The following is an 18,266-nucleotide window of genomic DNA, read 5'->3' on the forward strand; positions in this document are numbered from 1 at the left end:
TCAGATTACAGATTTACGCTTTACAGATTTTAGTAGGTTATTTTAGATTATTTTTTAAACACACCTGAATGTGTTTCTACTAGTTTATTTACATTCTCCACTTTTATTTTGGCAGATCTTACCGGAAGTCTTTAGTATTAATTATGACGGATATACAGGTTAGCTAGCAATAGCTCTAACCTCCATCTGTGTATGTGGTTCAAGCGGTGGTTGGTAGTGATGGAGCCGTTATAGGTAAGACCCGACAGACTTTTTAAATCTAAATTTTTATGAAAGTATCCGTGTGATGCTTTTTTCCCCCTTACAGCTATGATACTAACGAGCTAGCAGGCGTTAGCCGCAGCACACTGGTCAGCTTCAGTGAGACAGATACCAGCCTTCAACTGAGCTATGATCACTCAGGAGGCCTTTAGCTGATTGTTTTCATTTCTCAACAAGGCTACATTTAGGTTAGATTTTCGAGGAATATTTGGTCTGGGGAATATCTAAACTTTACCTCTCTAAGTAATTCAGAAATTCTTCAAAAATCTAAATAAATTAAGTAGTAATTATTAAAAACAGACCCAGATTAAGAAATTAGTCGATGGAATTGCCTGTATGTTTATCTGCCAAGTCAGAGATTAAAAGCACAAAGACTAAAGTGACATTTACAAATCGGTTTTTCACATATATGATATAAAATGGAGATATGCAGTTAATAACTTTTATTCCTGTGCTGATTCAGTTAATAGTATTTAAGTATATTTTTATATTTCCCTTTATTAGAGTAAATGTGAGAAATTCATGTTTCTGTCGTCTGTACTTAAGATGTTATTAGGGCTCAAAAAATTTGAGCTTTGGTGAATTAAAAACCAAATTTCGCTCAGTTTGAAATGTTTTAACTTGGTTTGTGGTACAAAGGTCAAATTTTGCATGGCTTCATGAAACATAATAAAGTTTTTGAACCTGCAATCTGTAGTTTGTGGTAACTATAGTGATTTGCATACATAAAAGTCTGTTTGTCATGAATATGTACGTATGAAAAGAAGATGTACAAAGTGTAGCAGAGACTCATGAGACTGAAGACTGCCAGTTTTATTAACCTAAGCATTTGGGAGTGTATAGAGTTGTGTTATTATTAATATTGTTAAATGAATGAGTGGAAAGGCAGTTGGTCTAATAACATACCGGTAGAGGTTTGGAGACATCTAGGGGAGATGGCAGTGTACTTGTTACCAGAGTGTTTATCAGAATCCTGGAGAGTGAGCGGGTGTCTGTGGAATAGAGAAGAAGTGTACTGGTACATATTTTCAAGAATAAGGGTGATATGCAGAGCTGTAATAACTACAGAGGGATTAAGTTGATGAGCCATACCATGAAGCTAGATCAAGAAGCTAGGTGATGATCAGTGAACTGCAGTACAGCTTTATGCTGAGAGAGAGTGCTACAGAAGCAATGCTTGCTTTGAGAGTGATGATGAAGAAGTGTAGAGGAGGTCAGAAGGAGTTGCACTGTGTCATTTTGAATATAGAAAAGGAATAAGATAGGATGCAGAGAGAGGAATTGCGGTACTGCACGAGGAAGCCAGGAGTGGCAGAGAAGTATGTGAAGGTTGTGCAGGACATGTATGTGGACAGCGATACAGTGGTGAGGTGTGTAGTAGGAGTGACAGATGGGTTCAAGGTTGGGGTTGGATTACATCAGGGAAATCTGTGGACTGTGATGTTTGCAGGGACATTGGGATCTTTTCTGAGAGTAGGGTAGGAAGAGAACCTGGAGTGATAGAGGTACAGACAAGTAAAGAATTATGAGCCCCTCTATGAAAATTTCATTTTAAGGGGGAGACAAGTGTAACATTGAAGCTGCAATGAGTAGAGATAAAAAGGTGGATGAGTTTACCATCCAAAGCAACAAAGAGTGCACAAGAGCTGAAGACGAGAGTGCTGTCAGGGTGGAGAGGACAGTGAGTGTCAGGGGTGATTTTTCACATTAGGATAAAAGCAAGGGTAAAAGGAACGTTTACAAGTTGGTAGTGAGACCTGCAATGATCTATGGCAGGGGTCGGCAACCCTAGGCACGCGTGCCACCGTTGGCACGCGAAGGGTTAACTGATGGCACGCACGACCATAGCTGGACTGGACATCGGGCATACCGGACATTTGCTCGGTGGCCCGATGATTTTTTTTTATTTATTTATTTATTTATTTATTTATTTTTTGGTGGTGGTGGATTGGCCAGACGCTGGTCGGTCTGTAAAAATAACTCAGTTGTTTGGTGGTGGCTATGGCGTAGCTTCCACAGATTCAGTAAAATTAACAAGTGGTGGAGGCCAGCAGGTGGATGAGAGACCCGAGGCGGCCGCCGGTCGGAGCGTCAGGTGAACTAAACTTCAGGTAAGAAGTTAATGACCTGCAGTCTATCTGGGTCAGATATAAACCAAGTTTAGGTGGAGTTTATTTTCGTTGTGCTGACTTTACAGTCAGTTACAATAACTCGTACTGCGTGCTAGCTAGCATGACATAATTTATATACTGCTGGGCGGGTGCTATGATTTTATTGATAGTGAACTTTATTTTATTCATAAGGTTAGTTAGTAGAGTTGCCAACCGTCCCGTACAAACGGAATTCAGAGAAATTATTACGCGTTTCGTGTTGAGCTGAGAAGGAACACAGTTTGTCCCGTACTTCAGCCAGGATGGAAAAAGACACAAAGCTGGAGTTATTCTATGTCTTTGCTGCACAGCTGCATCTTCTTCTCCTCGCATTCTCTCCCCTGTCTCTCCTGTTGCTACTTCAATCATGAAACTGATCAATGATCAGCTGATCAGCTTTTCTCTCTTGTTTGTTTATCGCCCACTTTGCGCCAGAAAGAGGAAACCGCCGGATGTCGCACTAAACAACAGCAGCACGTTTAAGCTTGGTCAGCTGTTGTTAGAATTTATTTAATATTAATTTCTAGTATCAGCTGAGGTTTTCTGGAGCCACAGCTGTAAAAGCTGCCGGTCATGATATCGGTTTGTATATCTGGTGAGAGGGAAACATGCAGATGAAACCAGGAGATGTCCTTACTGAATCATAAGAGCTGAACAGGTGATGGAGAAACAGGTTTACCTTTTAGGTGACATGAATGAGTTGAAGGGAAGTTATGAACTGTTTCTGAGAGACAAATAACACCAGGATCCTTTGTAGCTGACAGCTGGTAACTGTGCAGGGGCAGGTCTAGCAAAGTTTTGCCAGGGGGGCCAGGTAGGGCATTAACAGGGAGAGGGGGGCACAAAGAAATACTTTCTTATTCTCATTTAAAATGTCTGGCTGTTATTAAATAATTATCTGAAGCTTACAACCAAAGTTTTTATCTGACGTAAAATGAATAGAAATCATACATTTACCAACAAGACAGTGTACATCACTGTCACAACAGCGTTTGTTTTCATTCAAAGGCTTTATGGCTTTAATATCTGGGGGGCCGGTCTTTAGTCCAAATGCATCCATAGACTCGAGACACAATGCATTTTTGGGACTTTCAGGTGTATGGACCAATGTTTTATTTTCTGATCAAACCAGAAATCTTTAATGAGCAGCTAGATTTGTCTCGCATTAACTGGCTGAGTTAATGCCAGTTAATGCGACATCGAAGCAGCTAGAATCCACAGCTGTGCGTGTTCATGGAGCTTGCATTTTCACCTGCTGGACATCACTACCTGACAAGTTTAACTGTCTTCAGAACATTGCAGAGGCCTTATTGACAGTATTTGGCTCTACATATCTGTGTGAGCAGATTTTCTCTCACATGAGTGTCCTCAGGTAGCCGTCTGAATGCTGGACACTCGGAGACCTGTGTCTCTGAGTGGGAGACCAGAGATCACATTAACATGTGTGTCTCTGTATTAACAAACATGCCATATTGGCCCAGTTTATTTTTCTTATCATTGTTGTGAGGAGACCATAAATAGCATTTGTATTTTCTGTTTTACAGTTCATTTGCTGTTATGGATAAAAAGTCTTTTTTTGTTTCAAAATAGCTGATAACTATTCGCTGATAGCTGCCAACATTTGCAAACAAATATAATTCTATAAAGTGGTTCTATATAATGTGTAACTGTTCATATAGAGCGTTATTAAATTTATTCCTAATGCAGTCATATGGCACACTGACTTCTGAGGAAATTTTAAATGGCACTCGCCATCAAAAAGGTTGCCTACCCCTGATCTATGGTTTGGAAGGGGCAGAGTTACAGTGCTATTTGTTGAGAGTGGTGTGGATGAACAAGATTAGAAATAAGTACATAATAGGGACAGTTCAGGTTGGAGCAATTTGGTGACAAATTAGAGCAGCAAGGCTGAGATGGTTTGGACATGTGCAGAGGAGAGATACTGGATATACTGCACAAAGGATGGGGATTATGGAGCTGCCAAGCAGGAGAAAAAGTAGAAGACCAGAGAAAAGACTCATGGGCGTAGTTAGGACATCTAGAAGGTTGGTGTGAGAGAAGAGGAGGATGCTAGAGATGGTAGGCAGATCCCCCATGGCGACGCCTAAAGGGAGCTGCCGAAAGAAGAAGATGATGATGATTATAAATGACTGAGTTTATGCCACCTGTGTTTGCTCATCAAGGCTACATTAGCCACTACCACGTCAAGCAAACTATCAGCTGTTGAGTAGCATTGTGGGTAATGTGGGCGCCTCAATATGACAGGAAGGAAGAATGAGTGGACTAAGAAAACCTCTGCAGTGCTGCTGCAGTCATTTTGAACCACACCAAATTAAAATTAAACATAGGAGAAGCAGTGTTTGGAGATTTTCAGCCTTTCAGCCACAGCTGGGTCTGATTTGTGATTTTAAAACTTAATCACGGCTCATTAAGATGCTGTTTGAGTCCCATTAATCAGTCGCAGTGTGAGCTTCATTCATCTGATTTAAGAAACGCGTCTCTTCCCCTTTCTCACCGGCTGGCCGTGTGCATAGGACACGTCGGCAAACCCGAGACTAATCAGCCTCGATTAGTCTTCCTGATCGCGACGGCCGCTGCATCAGCTTGTTGCTCGTCTCCATGGCAACCGTCTCACAAGCTGTTCTCCCCCTTGTTGCAGGTGTTTGTGGAGACTGAGAAATGATCTTCTCGACCGATTGAATTAAGAAGAAACATTGACTGCAGATGGAGAATGGAGACCTGGGTCACATGGTGGGTAGTAACCGGTTTTAATTTTATAACACAATATGATTTCTTTTTTAATATCCAGTATTTAAAAGCATTGCCATCACATTAGCCAAAAATGACCATAAGAGTGATGAGGTGCATGACCAAAACCTCAGGATATTATTTTTATTAGTATTTTTCATAAGAAGGCGTTTACTGGTTTATTGTGGCCCATTTTTCTATCAGGACTATAGAGAATATGAAACACTTAACTGTTATCTGAATAAATAAATAAATAAAACTACAATAAAGTAAGATCACCAAAATAATAAGTTAATCCACACAAACTCCATTTAGACTTTGTCTTCTAAACTTTGTGGTGCAAATTATTCTGTCATGAAGAAAAACACCAGTTAAGAGGCACTTTGGCTTGTTGTGCACAGGCTTATCATTACTTACTGTTATTTTAATGACAAATCAGTGCAGCAGCTAAGAGATTCCTAGATTATAAAGTGGGAGACTCGCTAATCAGCAGTTTAGAATGATGACACTCTGGAGAAGATTCAATTCATTTTTTTATATAGGGCCAAGTCACAACAGTTCCCTCGATGAGAGGAGAAGAAAATACCTGTTTTCGTCTCTCTTTCTAAAAAAACAAAACAAAAACTAAACAAAGTACAAAAAACCTTTTGATCATCAGTTACACATGAAAATCATCCTCTGTACCGCTGGAGTGGTGAGAGATGTGTTTGTTTTGACAAGTTGTAAAATGCAAGCTTTGAAATGGAGGAAACTATCAACAATCAATGTTAAATTTATGAGAAAATATCTGATGAGGCATATTTCAAGAGTGAAGCTGAAGTATTTTGAGAAGCTTAGAATAAAGTCATCTTTTTGGAGGAACAGACTCATTTTAAGAAGAGGAGCGGTGATGTTTTGAAAATATAAAATCACAGAACAGTGTTTCACAAATAGCTTATTATTTGTGTGTGGGTATGCACACAATGAATTATAAATATTATGTACATAAGATATGAATGTAAATGAACAGCACATCAGGAGGATAGAAAAATTGTCAGGAAGTGGACACCCCAAGAAAGACGAAGCAAATTTTAAAAAAAATCTACTTGGATTTCTTTACTTCCTGTTTCAACTTCTACTCCTTCTATACCTGGTTCCCTGTCTGTAGTTATCAATTAATTGTTGTTTTATATAATATCATATAGTGTTAAAAAAAAAAAAAAAAGACAGTTTCTGGGTCTGAAAAGTGAAGCCAACAGGGAAGTGTCGTAAACTTGCATTCTTTATAATGGCCACGGGGGGTGATACCTGTGGCTGCAAAAACACTTCCTATACTATAGAAGTCTATGGGAAAAGGGACTTTTGCCCTGACCTCTGTAAACCCTCTCTTGATATGTTCATGGCCTGAATAAAACAACGAGTACATTTTGTAAATTTTGGTCATTCAAAGTGTCAGAAAGGAGGATTATCCAGGCTGTGTTCAAGCTATGTGTCAGCGTGCGGTTTCTACTTCTAGTGGCTACTATAAATACATGATAATAAACCCCCCCAGTGGCTGTGTCTTTGTTCATTGATCTAGTAGGATTTAAAGAAGTCATATCATGTGTGAAATTGAGGCCAGTATATAGTTATATTAAGTATACCATCCAGTATTAAATGGGCAGAGACTGAGATGAATCATAGAGATGATTTTATATGATCCTGTATTCAGTTTATTCAGTTTCACATTTGATTGTTTGCTCAGTTGTACATGATCAGTGCATTTGAACCTACCTCTGTGCTTATATTGCCTCGTAAGGGAGCGTCAACTTTTGCATAAAGCTGTTTGTGTAGCACATGGTCAGGGCTTGACCAGTTTTTGTGGACAAGCAACAAGTCCTTATAAGGAAATTATTGTAAATCAGATCTTTTTGTCTGTCTTTTCTTTTTGTATGCAGCCATTTTTCTGTCCAACCTGTCCTTCTGTCTGGCAGCCTTTCACCAGCCAAACATGTCTGGCATTTGAATGATGGCACCTCTGTCCTTTTGTCTTTGTGTGATTTTTTTTTTTTTTTCTTGTCTTTTTTTGTGTGGATATTTTGGGCTTTCTTCACTCTAGTCTTGACCTTTAGAAAACTATCCAAGGATAAGAACAAGGGAGATGTGTTAAGCTGATGAAAATTGAGGCTTTTATACCTTTTACTGCAAAATTCAGACACTTCAGTGTTTTAGAAATGATTTAATATTACAGATTATTGTAGTGTTGTCAAAAAACTGAAATCAAAGACCAAATTTATTCAATCTAAACTCTCACGCTCGTGCTAATATATTTGAAAAACATTGGAGTTGTAGCTTCAAATTCCAGTTTATTGAAAATCAGTTTCGAAAAACTCTGAGAATATAGACAGAAATTGTCAAAAAGGTCCCCTGGGGTATTAAACTGTAGACACATGGACCCCTCCAGACCCACAGGGACTTTCACTTCAATTCAGAAAATGGTTTATTAGGCTTAACCTTTTCCACTCCTCCTTAAAATTCCGCTACTGATGTCGTCTCTGGCATGTGTTCAGCTCAGAAAATCCAGTATTTTCCAGTTCTGTGTTTACCACTATTAGCGGGTCACAACGACCTGAAACACTCCAGTACCTCACTCCTCTACCGAACCATCACCCATCAAAAGAGCACAGGTGCTCTCCATCCTCCACTATGTTCAAAGCCAATAAAATGGCATAAAGGAAAATCCAAACAAAGTACACATAATACACACATAAAATTTGACTTTGGTAGACCTCCAAAACTTAAAATACTGATCACCTGTGCTCAGAAAACCATGTGTGTTGTGAGATAAAATGCAACACTCACAGAATTTCAGTAGTGCCAATCCATGTGATGCTTCATTGTTTAATGTTGATCTCAACTTCAAACTTGAGACAATGTTAAACAGTGTTTCCTACTTTTCCAGTACTTTTCTTTAGTAGAAGGGTCAAAGGTCAAAGTTATAATTATGTAATGCTCAACAGCAGGTTATATCATTCTAGTACAGGGGTGGGCCACTTGATAAACTGGTACTCTTGGGAAAGGCCTCGCCAGTAACTTAAACTCAGTTCTGCTCAAATACAGTTTTATCTCTTTATAAACTACTGCTGATAGGTGTAGACATTACAATTAGGTGATCAACATTCTAAAAAAGAGCTGTGAATAAATTGTGCTGAAGTTTTTTTTGTTTTGTTTTGTTTTGTTTGATTTTTTTTTGTTTTGTTTTTTTTGTTCTTGTTCAGTGAGAGAAATCTAGTCTGTTTTGGGCTTGAACAAGAAGATATAAGCCAGGTTCAATATTTGATGTCGAAATCTAAAGGGTGGACACACATACAGCAAATGTGAAACCAGTCTTCAAGTCTGCATCTGAGAGTTGAGCAATGTCCGTGTCTGTCTTCTTTCACAAAACTCTGGAATTTTGTCTCATACTCTTTATAGCACTTTGCCCAGGCTGAAACAGCTCGCAGCTGTGGGGTAGCCTAGATCACCATGTTCAGTCTCATGCTCATGTTCTCCTGATTTTCATGCATATTAGGCCTGTTTTCACTGTACACTAGGTACAACCTTAGTGAGAAGTCACAATGTCTGCTGTGGAAAAAAAACAGCCATTGACAAAAGCCTTGAGTGTTATCTCTGCCTGCCTACTTTGTCCAGATGGGAGAGCCAGTTACTCTGAACGTGGGCGGCTGTGTGTATAGCACATCCCTGTCTACGCTACAGCGCTACCCAGACTCCATGCTGGGAGCCATGTTCAGAGGTGACCTCCCCACTGTCAGGGATGCGCACGGGAACTACTTCATTGACCGTGACGGCCCACTGTTTCGGTGAGTGGAATTTTTTTTAAATTTTAACTTCTGCAGTTGATTGATGAGATGCAATGCAGTGCTTTTTGGGGACCTGGCCAAGTTTCAGCAGGTTTGAGAATTGATTCTCAAGTAGTATCACTATAAGGAGTTGAGGTAATTTCCATGGGAACGCAGTCATTGTTAACAGAATCTGTGGCCTGTTAATCATTGGTAAATTCCCGTGGTATTCTCTACCATAGCTATTTGCATCTGTGGTTCCAACTTTGGGCACCGGCACCAGTGTATCCTTGGTGGAAACTGCTTCTAGATTGGGCAGCAGCACTATATGAGTGGAAAAAGGGACATTAAGGCTGTGCCAGCTGAGATTAAATGGATAACATGGCAAGTGGTAGTCTGCTGGAAAGTCACCATCCAAATGAATGTCCAAACTATCCTGTTATAAGTACAGGAAATTTTGATTGGCACCACCTTCAAGACATTAATCTTTAAATATAAAAATTTGGAATCTATCATAACACTGATACCCTCAACCAAATAGTTCTTAAATTTTTTATTTTTAGGGTCTTAGAGCTCCTGACATAAGAAGCTTTTAGAGCATGCTCTGGACTAATTGTGCACATTAAAAAAAAAAAAAATCTTTTATGTATACAGAGTATACAATAGTATGTTCCTGGCTCTGTGCTGGGAAAATATATATGATATACAGTTAGAAAAAATGTTACCGTGGCAACCCACTACATATCTCTTCTTCTGTCTTCAGCTGCCAGGTGCAGCACATTAAGTTTCTAGTCAGCTTTCTAGTCAACATAGTAAGTCTATTTAATACATGCAGAACCTAATGGCAGTAATCATCAATTTTTTTTTTCAACAGATGCAAATACAGTAAACTAATGGAAAAAAGAATCAACATTTTATTCAGTCTGACCCTGAACTATGTTATTCTGTTCTTCTCAAAACCTCCTGGGATTCTGTGAAGCATGGCTGAATGAAAAATGAGTCCAAAAATCTCATGATAAAAGAGAGGCTGGGCTCAGGGGACTCGAGTTGCTGCAGAGGCCTTTGCAAACCTCCAGAGCAAAAACAAAAACAAAAATGAAACGCATTGAAATAAAAAGAATCATTTGCTAGTAGCAGCCTCAGGCAGTGGTCACCTGCTTAGGAGGTCTCAACACCAGCTGAGAGCTGTGTTTAAGTGGAGGGAGAGGCCTCCAGGGCAGGCACCAGCAGGCCTGCCTTTCTCAGAACCTTCCAGGCTCAGAGCAAGGTCCTGACAGGGAAGCATACTCTGGAATCTGTGACCACACCATCTTTTCAGACTGCAGTTTAGAGAGTCTCTATGGTTGTTGAGATTTCCTGTTTGTATTTGTAATGCACATCCAGCTCCAAAAACCCAGAGTTTCTATCACACTATGACCATAACATGACCTGTTTGGATATCAGCTCATACTTAAGCCACCAATCAGATCTGGTTTTGTCATCATACACAGAATTGTTACCACGGTTAGTTTTAATGAGCACAGATGATAGTGTTATGTTCACGTTGACCTGCTGACAGGACACTTACAGAAAAGCCCTATATCACTGTTTATTGTTTTCTTTCATCACAGAAAACAGATTCAAGTAAAGAACTGTGCATAAGTGGGGAAAAAAACTCCAACCATTTTGGAGTACATTTGCAATAAACTAGCACTCAGATATTAGGCAAAGCATGCATAAATGTTCATTTAGCAAGCAACCTTATTTTGGTTTATATAGCTGAAGGTCACTACTGCCAAACAATAAAAATATTACCATTTTCATTTTTAGCATAATTCATTGCTTTTATCGCAAAATATCCTTAAGTTTAACTTTCCTTTACCCTCACGGGTATATTTCTAGCATTTTTTCTTTAATTAGGATGTGTTCTCTGTAGCTGCTTTCATTTACTGTCAGAGAATGCAAATGAGCCCCTCCTACAGGCCTGGTTCAGTGGTTAGGATGTGGTATTATTGATCAGTGCAAGGTTGTTGTAATCCTTGATTATTGTCATCAGTCACATTTAGTTTGACCCTTTACCAAAGATCAGTTTCCCCTGGGAGTCCCTACTGAGGCAAGTTGCCCCTGACAACATAGCCTCTGGTATCACTCAGGCACACAAACCCCTGCAACAAAGTTAGGATTCCATTTGCTGACCCCTTCTGAATGACTTGGCGCTTAGAGATAGGGCAAGCAGCTTGGTCATTCAAGAGGGGAGTCCTGACTCAGTTGAGGTGGTTTGGGTATCTGACCAGACTGTGGTGGTTGCTGGGGACCAAGGGAAATTCTGCAGCCTGTTAATCTTTCATAAGAATTTATGAGTTTTCCTTTCATAACACAACATTTTAGGAGGACATTATTTAAATAAATCACACAGACCTGATATAGGTTTGTGGCATGGAACTGTGCTCGATTTAATACAGAAAAAGCATCGTAGTTTGTGACTGATATGTATGTGTTGCCACTAGGAGTGTTCTTTCATGTGTGATGATGGAGGGAGACTTTATCAGAATGAGTGTGTAATTGGCACAGGTGGATGGCTCAAAGCTGTCAGCACAATGCCAAAACATTGGTTCTCTCTTAAAGCTTTGCATTGAGTCCTTAACCTGAATGTTTGTCTGTCTGGTCCTCAGTAATGCTAAAATTTCAGTGAAACAGAGCAGAAATTAATGTGGTGTGTCTGAGAGATACAAGGATACAGATTCATCTAGAATTTACACACCACAGTCTCTAGCTATTTCTTTTTTTAACAGATGAGTTAGCTCTTATGATAGAAACATTGATTTTTCCTTTAGCTTCCTCTCACTGATCTAAATTGCCTTGCTCTTTTCAGAAAGAAACAAATTGATAAACTGTGCATTTACACTGTAATTTTTTATCAGTATGTTACTCTCCTCCTCATTGGCTCTCTTTGTTTATGGCCTGCTAATCTGTGCTGCTCTTGGCAGAATGCCAGTCATTACTGAAATAAAGTGGCTGCGTCTTTGTATATCCATCCATCCGTCTGTTTTTTTTTTTTCCACTTATCTAATTCAGGGTTGTGGGGAATGGAGCCTGTCTTGCCATGGCACAAGAGATGGGGTACACCCTGGACAGTTTGCCAATGTGTTCTAGGACTTACACAGAGAAACAGACAACCATTCATACTCACATTCACACCAACTAGAAAACAACCAAATTAGAATCACCAGTTAACCTAACCCCAATAATTGGGTGAGTCCCGCTCGGGGATGTCCTTCTATATAAACAAGCAAATTGTTAGCAGATCACCTGGAAAACTTTCCATTCCCATTGGTTCATTTGCAACCTTACACTAATTTGCCCCGCTTAGTACATCTCCCTCTGCGCTTTTTGGCTGACTTGGGAATGCCTCGCTGAAGAGCTAGACAAGTTAGCTTGGGAGAGGAAGATCTGGGCATCTCTGCTTAGGACCTGGAAGCAGTGGTAGACGATGGATGCACTGGATGGACAGATTATTAAAATAACATATAAATCTACTAAATGGTGCTATTTCACTTATTAGACTACACTGTAGTATATAAAGAAATCAAAGTCAGTGGGGGAAACCTTTTGTTGGACAATGATTAGGAATATGCTCTCTCTTTAATGGACTGATTCTCATATAGTGCTTTTTTGCTCTGTTGGAGTACTCAAAGCACTGTATGCTACATGTCTCATTCACCCCATTCATACAAGCACTTCTAAACTCAAGTGCAATCTAACCAACATTCCGATGAACGCATCGGAGAGCAACTTGGCCAAGGATACTTGGCATGGAGAAGCCAAGGATCGAACCACCAACCTTCCAATCAGTAGCTGATCTACTTAATGTCATATAGAATGAACATTAGGAAAAATCTATGAAACATGATTATTTAGCTTACTTGCATATCATTTAGCAGCTCTCCTGCCCCAACTTTAACTGACAGCTCAGAATTGTTGGCTCAGCAGTCTCGACTGATCCTGTCTCTGGTTCTGCTATTTCAGCTACATCCTCAACTTCCTGCGGACGTCAGAGCTCACATTGCCATGTGACTTCAAGGAGACGGAGCTGCTCAGGAAGGAGGCTGACTTCTATCAGATTGAGCCCCTTATCCAGTGCCTGGGAGACCCCAAGCCGCAGCTGCCCTACCCCACAGACAGCTACGAAGAGGTGGTTGAGCTGTCCAGCACCAGGAAGCTCTCCAAGTACTCCAATCCTGTTGCAGTCATCATCACCCAGCTCACCATCACCACCAAGGTCAGTGGGAACAGGCCTGGTCAGGCTGTATTGATCTATCACAGCAGATTATACAGTATATTGATTTATTTTTCCTTTAGACTGCTTCTGAGTCTGCCTCTACAAAAAACAAACAGTTTTGAATAAAAGTGATTAGTTTTCTATGCTTAATGCCTGATTTATAAATTCTAAGGTCTGCTACTGCTTTTGCATTTTACATTGAGTGCTGGAAATGTTACTTTTTTTTAAATAATACTAATTATTACAGTTTTACCATAACTAATTTGGGACTCTTATAATAGGTTATTTCTTTTAACTAGTTTAACCACTACAAAATAAGTGATGTGACGTGCTTTTTGGGAAAAGTACACTGTGTGAAGTTAACATTTACAGTATTGCAATTTTTCCCCTTATATATTATTAATTCTGGACTCTTAAATTGTTGAATATCTTTCTACGTTCACCGAAGTTTAAAATCTTCATGTTACAATCTCTGAAGAGTGTGATGACTCTGCAGTATTTGTTTTTTTTCTCTCTTCACTGTGTCCTCACACCTGGAAGTGGTGAAGAAACAATAAAAACAGTAGCTTAGATACTGATCATTTAACTGTGTTTGTAAGGAGTTTAGCTACACACAGTCGCAGGTTTTGGGTTGCTAGATTTTTGTGTGTGACTTTTTTAACCTATATTTAACCATAAAATGAAAATCAGTTTTTGCAGGAATGCCCCAGGTCAGTAAAGACATGCTTAACTGGTTGCTTGTAGGTTAGGTATTGAACATGTCAAACAACATTCCCCAAAACTGTTGTGAATAAAATGTGCATGTTTTTGCCAGCCATTTTTCTTTCAGTTATTTCTTCTTAAGTGAGAGAAATCTATTTTGCGCTTGAAGAAGTCCATTGAAGTCAGGTTCAGTGTCTGAGGTAGACTGTCACAGAGAGGGAAGAAATATCGGTAAGATTTCTCTCTCTTAAGTCTTACCTCTCCTTGACTCTCTTCTCACAAAACAGGAATTTCTGCTCTCAGGTCCCATACGCTTCAGCACTTTTTTCAGGCTGAGCCACCTGACTGTTCTGTGGTAGCCTATGTCACCATGTTCAGTCTCATGTTCCTCCAAAACTACCACAAACTGTCTGTGATTTTAGGGTACGTCAGCAATGCAAAATACTAATTTCAGTTCTAGGTTCATTTTAGCCCCTTTATCTTGCATCTGCTTCAAAATTCATCAGTTAATCACTCCTTGTTGTAGACCCTTTTATTGAGCTCATTGCTGCCAGCTCTTCTATAATGTCAGACTCTTTCATAATCCCACAAACAAAGATGAAGTCAAGGAGCCAAGGAGAAAAAGTTAAAACTGTGCACTTTACTTTTCAGGATGTCCTTGATTCATCAGGTTAGCATTCCCCTGGAGAGTCAAAGGAATTTGCAAAGAAAAGCGTCTGGACTTCTTTGAGTTGCTTGAAGACGTTTCACCTCTCATCCGAGAAGCTTCTTCAGTTCTAAGGTCAAATGGCCGAGAGTCCCAGATTTAAACCCAGTGGGAGTATCCCCCCAAAGAGGGACAAAGGACCCCCTGGTGATCCTGTAATCACATGAGCCAAGGTGTGAAAGTCGGTGTGGTACCTAATCAGCCAGGGTTTCGGGTGAGCTCATTGTGAAACCTGGCCCCACCTTGTCATGTGAATTCCTGAGGTCAGATGGCCCAGGATGTGAGTGGGCGTTAAGGCGTCTGGTAACTTCCACATAGTATGCTGATCAGTGTAATTTTCAATGATTAAACTGTAATGGAGACGAGCAAACATATTGGCAGACCTGATAATATGATATGAAAATGATTTTAATCTTTTATACATGATTGCATTTGAGCTTATTAAAGAGCTGTGGCTCCTGGTCAAGTGAGGGTCAGAAACTCTTGGCAGGCGTTATGATCAGCCAATACACGGTGAGGAGGACAGGAGCTCTGAAAGGAATCGCAACACACCTGCTTACATGACATACGCCTGGAGTTATTTTTATCTTTTATTACTTATATCCTTTAGAGCTAAGATTTAAGTTTTATCATTTATCACTTATATCCTTTTGAGGGAGTTTTAAGTTTCATTTATGTTCATTTTAAGTAAGTTTCCTTCATGGTTTGAGTAGCATCATTTGAGTGTGACATTTAGTCTAGAAGTTACACATAGTTCAGCTGTGTACGAGCGCAGCCTTTGTGTCTGGCTAGGGCGAGAGGTGTGAGGTGAGCCGGGGTGCAGGAGAGGTCATGACACATACACAGCATACACAGCAGACACACACACCCACACATACACGTACACACCATAGTAGATTCATTTTAGTAGGTAAGAAGTTAAGATGTGTTTTTGCTGCAATTGCAAATTGTGCCGGCGTATTGTCAGATGGTTACAGGAAGTGCACCAGATGTTCTGGGAGATAAGAATGCGTTTATGGTGCGACACCGGGATGGAGATGAGACGTAATGTACTTTAAACTATGTTAAAAGTTAACGGAACATTTTGTGGTTTAGGTTGACGTAGGCTGTACTGTGTCTGCTTTGCAAAAGAGGGGGCTTTGTTGTCTTACCCCTATAAAACCTTTGTCTAATTATTGTAAGTTCAGTTCAATCACTGACTTTGCCCAGTGTTGGACTCCGCGCGTGTAATCAATAAATCTTCGCTTTGATCATATCTTCTGGACCAGAGTTGTCATTTGCTTGTGAGCCCTCCGTACTCCTTTTCTCCAATTTTTGAATCCTAACATGAGGGAACTCAAAACTGGATTATAGATGGCAGACAGTTGGTGTCGTAAACCACCACCTCTGTTCAAAGATGGTCGCTCACAGTGGACATAGATGGCCTCTTTCACTCCTCTTTCAAACCATCTGTCCTCTCTGTCCAAAATGTGAACATTGGCATCCTCGAAAGAGTGTCCTTCATCCTTAAGATGCAGATGGACTGCTGAGTCTTGTCCTGTGGAGGTGGCTCTTCTATGTTGTGCCATGCGCTTGTGAAGTGGCTGTTTGGTCTCTCCAATGTAGAGGTCTGGGCATTCCTCGCTGCACTGTACAGCATACACCACGTTGTTAAGTCTGTGTTTTGGAGTTTTGTCTTTCGGGTGAACCAGTTTCTGTCTGAGTGTGTTGCTGGGTCTGAAGTACACTGGGATGTCGTGCTTGGAGAAAACTCTCCTGAGTTTCTCTGATACACCGGCTACATAGGGGATGACAACGTTGTTGCGTCTGTCTTTCTTATCCTCCCTCGCTGGTGTCTGATCTTCTTTTCTGTGCCTCTTTGCTGACTTTATGAACGCCCAGTTAGGGTGCTTCCTTTACGTGTGTGTGTTCCTTCTTTTTTCCCTCAGGCTTAGAGGGAACAAGTTCTGCCCGGTGGTGTAGGGTCCTAATTACTCCAAGTTTGTGTTCCAGAGGGTGATGGGAGTCAAAGAGGAGGTACTGGTCCGTGTGTGTGGGCTTCCGGTAAACTTCGATGTTGAGGTTGCCATTCTCTTCAATGTGCACGGCGCAGTCCAGGAAAGGCAAACCGTTATCCTTTGTGTCTTCCCTGGTGAACTTGATGTTTTTATCCACAGCGTTAATGTGCGCAGTGAAGGATTCCACTTCTTGTGTCTTGATTTTGACCCAGGTGTCATCTACATATCTGTACCAGTGGCTGGGTGCTCTTCCTTTGAACGAGCCAAGAGCCTTCCTTTCCACTTCCTCCATGTAAAGGTTGGCTACAATAGGTGACACGGGGGAGCCCATGGCACAGCCATGTTTTTGTCTGTAGAAGCCTTCGTTGTATTTGAAGTATGTTGTGGTAAGGCAGAGGTCTAACAGTGTGCAGATCTGATCGGGTGTGAAGTTGGTCCTGTCTTCCAAGGAGCTGTCTTCTTGTAGTCGTTTTCTGACGGTCTCCACTGCCTCCGTGGTGGGTATGCAAGTGAAGAGAGAGACTACATCAAAGGACACCATGGTTTCATCTGGATCCAGGGTAAGTTTCTGGACCTTGTCGGTGAAGTTGGTGGAGTTCTTGATGTGGTGTGGGGTGTTCCCCACCAGAGGTGCAAGGATGGTAGCAAGGTGTTTCGCAATGTTGTAAGTAGCTGAGTTTATGCTACTGACTATGGGTCTGAGTGGGACCCCTTCCTTGTGGATTTTAGGAAGTCCATAAATGCAGGGTATGGCATCCCCTGGATAAAGACGGTGATATGTAATGCGGTCAATGGTTTGGTCCTTTTCAAGGTTTTGAAGGCAAGCTATAACTTTCTTCTTGTAGCTGCTTGTGGGGTCTCGCTTTAAAGCTTCGTAGGTGTTGTTGTCACTGAGGAGAGTAGTGATCTTTGTGTGGTAATCTGTTGTGTTTAGGACCACAGTGCACCTTCCCTTATCTGCTGGTAATATAGTGATGTTGTGGTCTTTGCTCAGAGAAGCAACGGCCTTCTTTTCTTGTAATGTAAGGTTAGACAGAGGGACTTTCGCACTGGAGAGGGTGGCTGAGACTTTCATCCTGATTTGCTCTGCTTCTGTCTGTGATAATTTATTAATCCGTATGGCGGTTTCTGTGGCTGTGATGAGGTCCACTATGGGCAACTGTTGCAGAGAAATGGCAAGAGACATGTGGCTGGAGACAGCCACATTCTCAAATACTTTTTTTTTCTCAGGTCATATTAGCGGGTAAAACTATCCAATTTGTTTTTTAATGGGAACTCCAGATTTCCTGCGATGACCTTGATCGGTCATGTTCCTTGTTACTTAGTTTTATTTCTGTGGAAAATCACAAACCTGGTCTTTATCTCTGGATTCCCAATGCTTCAGTATGTTAGATCCCAGTTACCCCTGTACAGGTGGTCTGGACCGGCTCTCCATCCTTCGGGTCAGAGTCCCTTAATCCCTACGGGTATTACCCTGTTAGGTGAAGTTGAGACTAGTTTGGCCTGTATTTGTATAGCGCTTTACTTAGTCCCTAAGGACCCCCAAAGCGTGTTGTCGAGCGCGCCTCTGGGCGAGGGCCGGCAACCCTGGAGAGTTGAGCCCAGGTGGGGGTGTATTTCCGGGGCTTATGGCTCGGTCGCTCTTCG

At 40.9% G+C, this 18,266-nt stretch overlaps 1 protein-coding gene across 1 annotated transcript in view; it reads left to right on the forward strand.

The window, feature by feature from the left end:
* The first annotated feature begins 102 nt into the window (after window positions 1-102).
* kctd6a (potassium channel tetramerization domain containing 6a) overlaps window positions 103-18,266 on the forward strand; it is a 35,787-nt gene continuing 17,623 nt past the window's right edge. The window contains exons 1-4 of the mRNA XM_031731487.2: window positions 103-234; window positions 5,071-5,162; window positions 8,808-8,977; window positions 12,962-13,214. Of these exons, the coding sequence (XP_031587347.1) occupies window positions 5,136-5,162; window positions 8,808-8,977; window positions 12,962-13,214 (450 nt within the window). The 5' untranslated portion in view covers window positions 103-234; window positions 5,071-5,135. The remainder of the gene's footprint in view (window positions 235-5,070; window positions 5,163-8,807; window positions 8,978-12,961; window positions 13,215-18,266) is intronic.

This window comes from Oreochromis aureus, linkage group 5, assembly GCF_013358895.1.
Source record: "Oreochromis aureus strain Israel breed Guangdong linkage group 5, ZZ_aureus, whole genome shotgun sequence".
Classification (NCBI taxonomy): domain Eukaryota; kingdom Metazoa; phylum Chordata; class Actinopteri; order Cichliformes; family Cichlidae; genus Oreochromis; species Oreochromis aureus.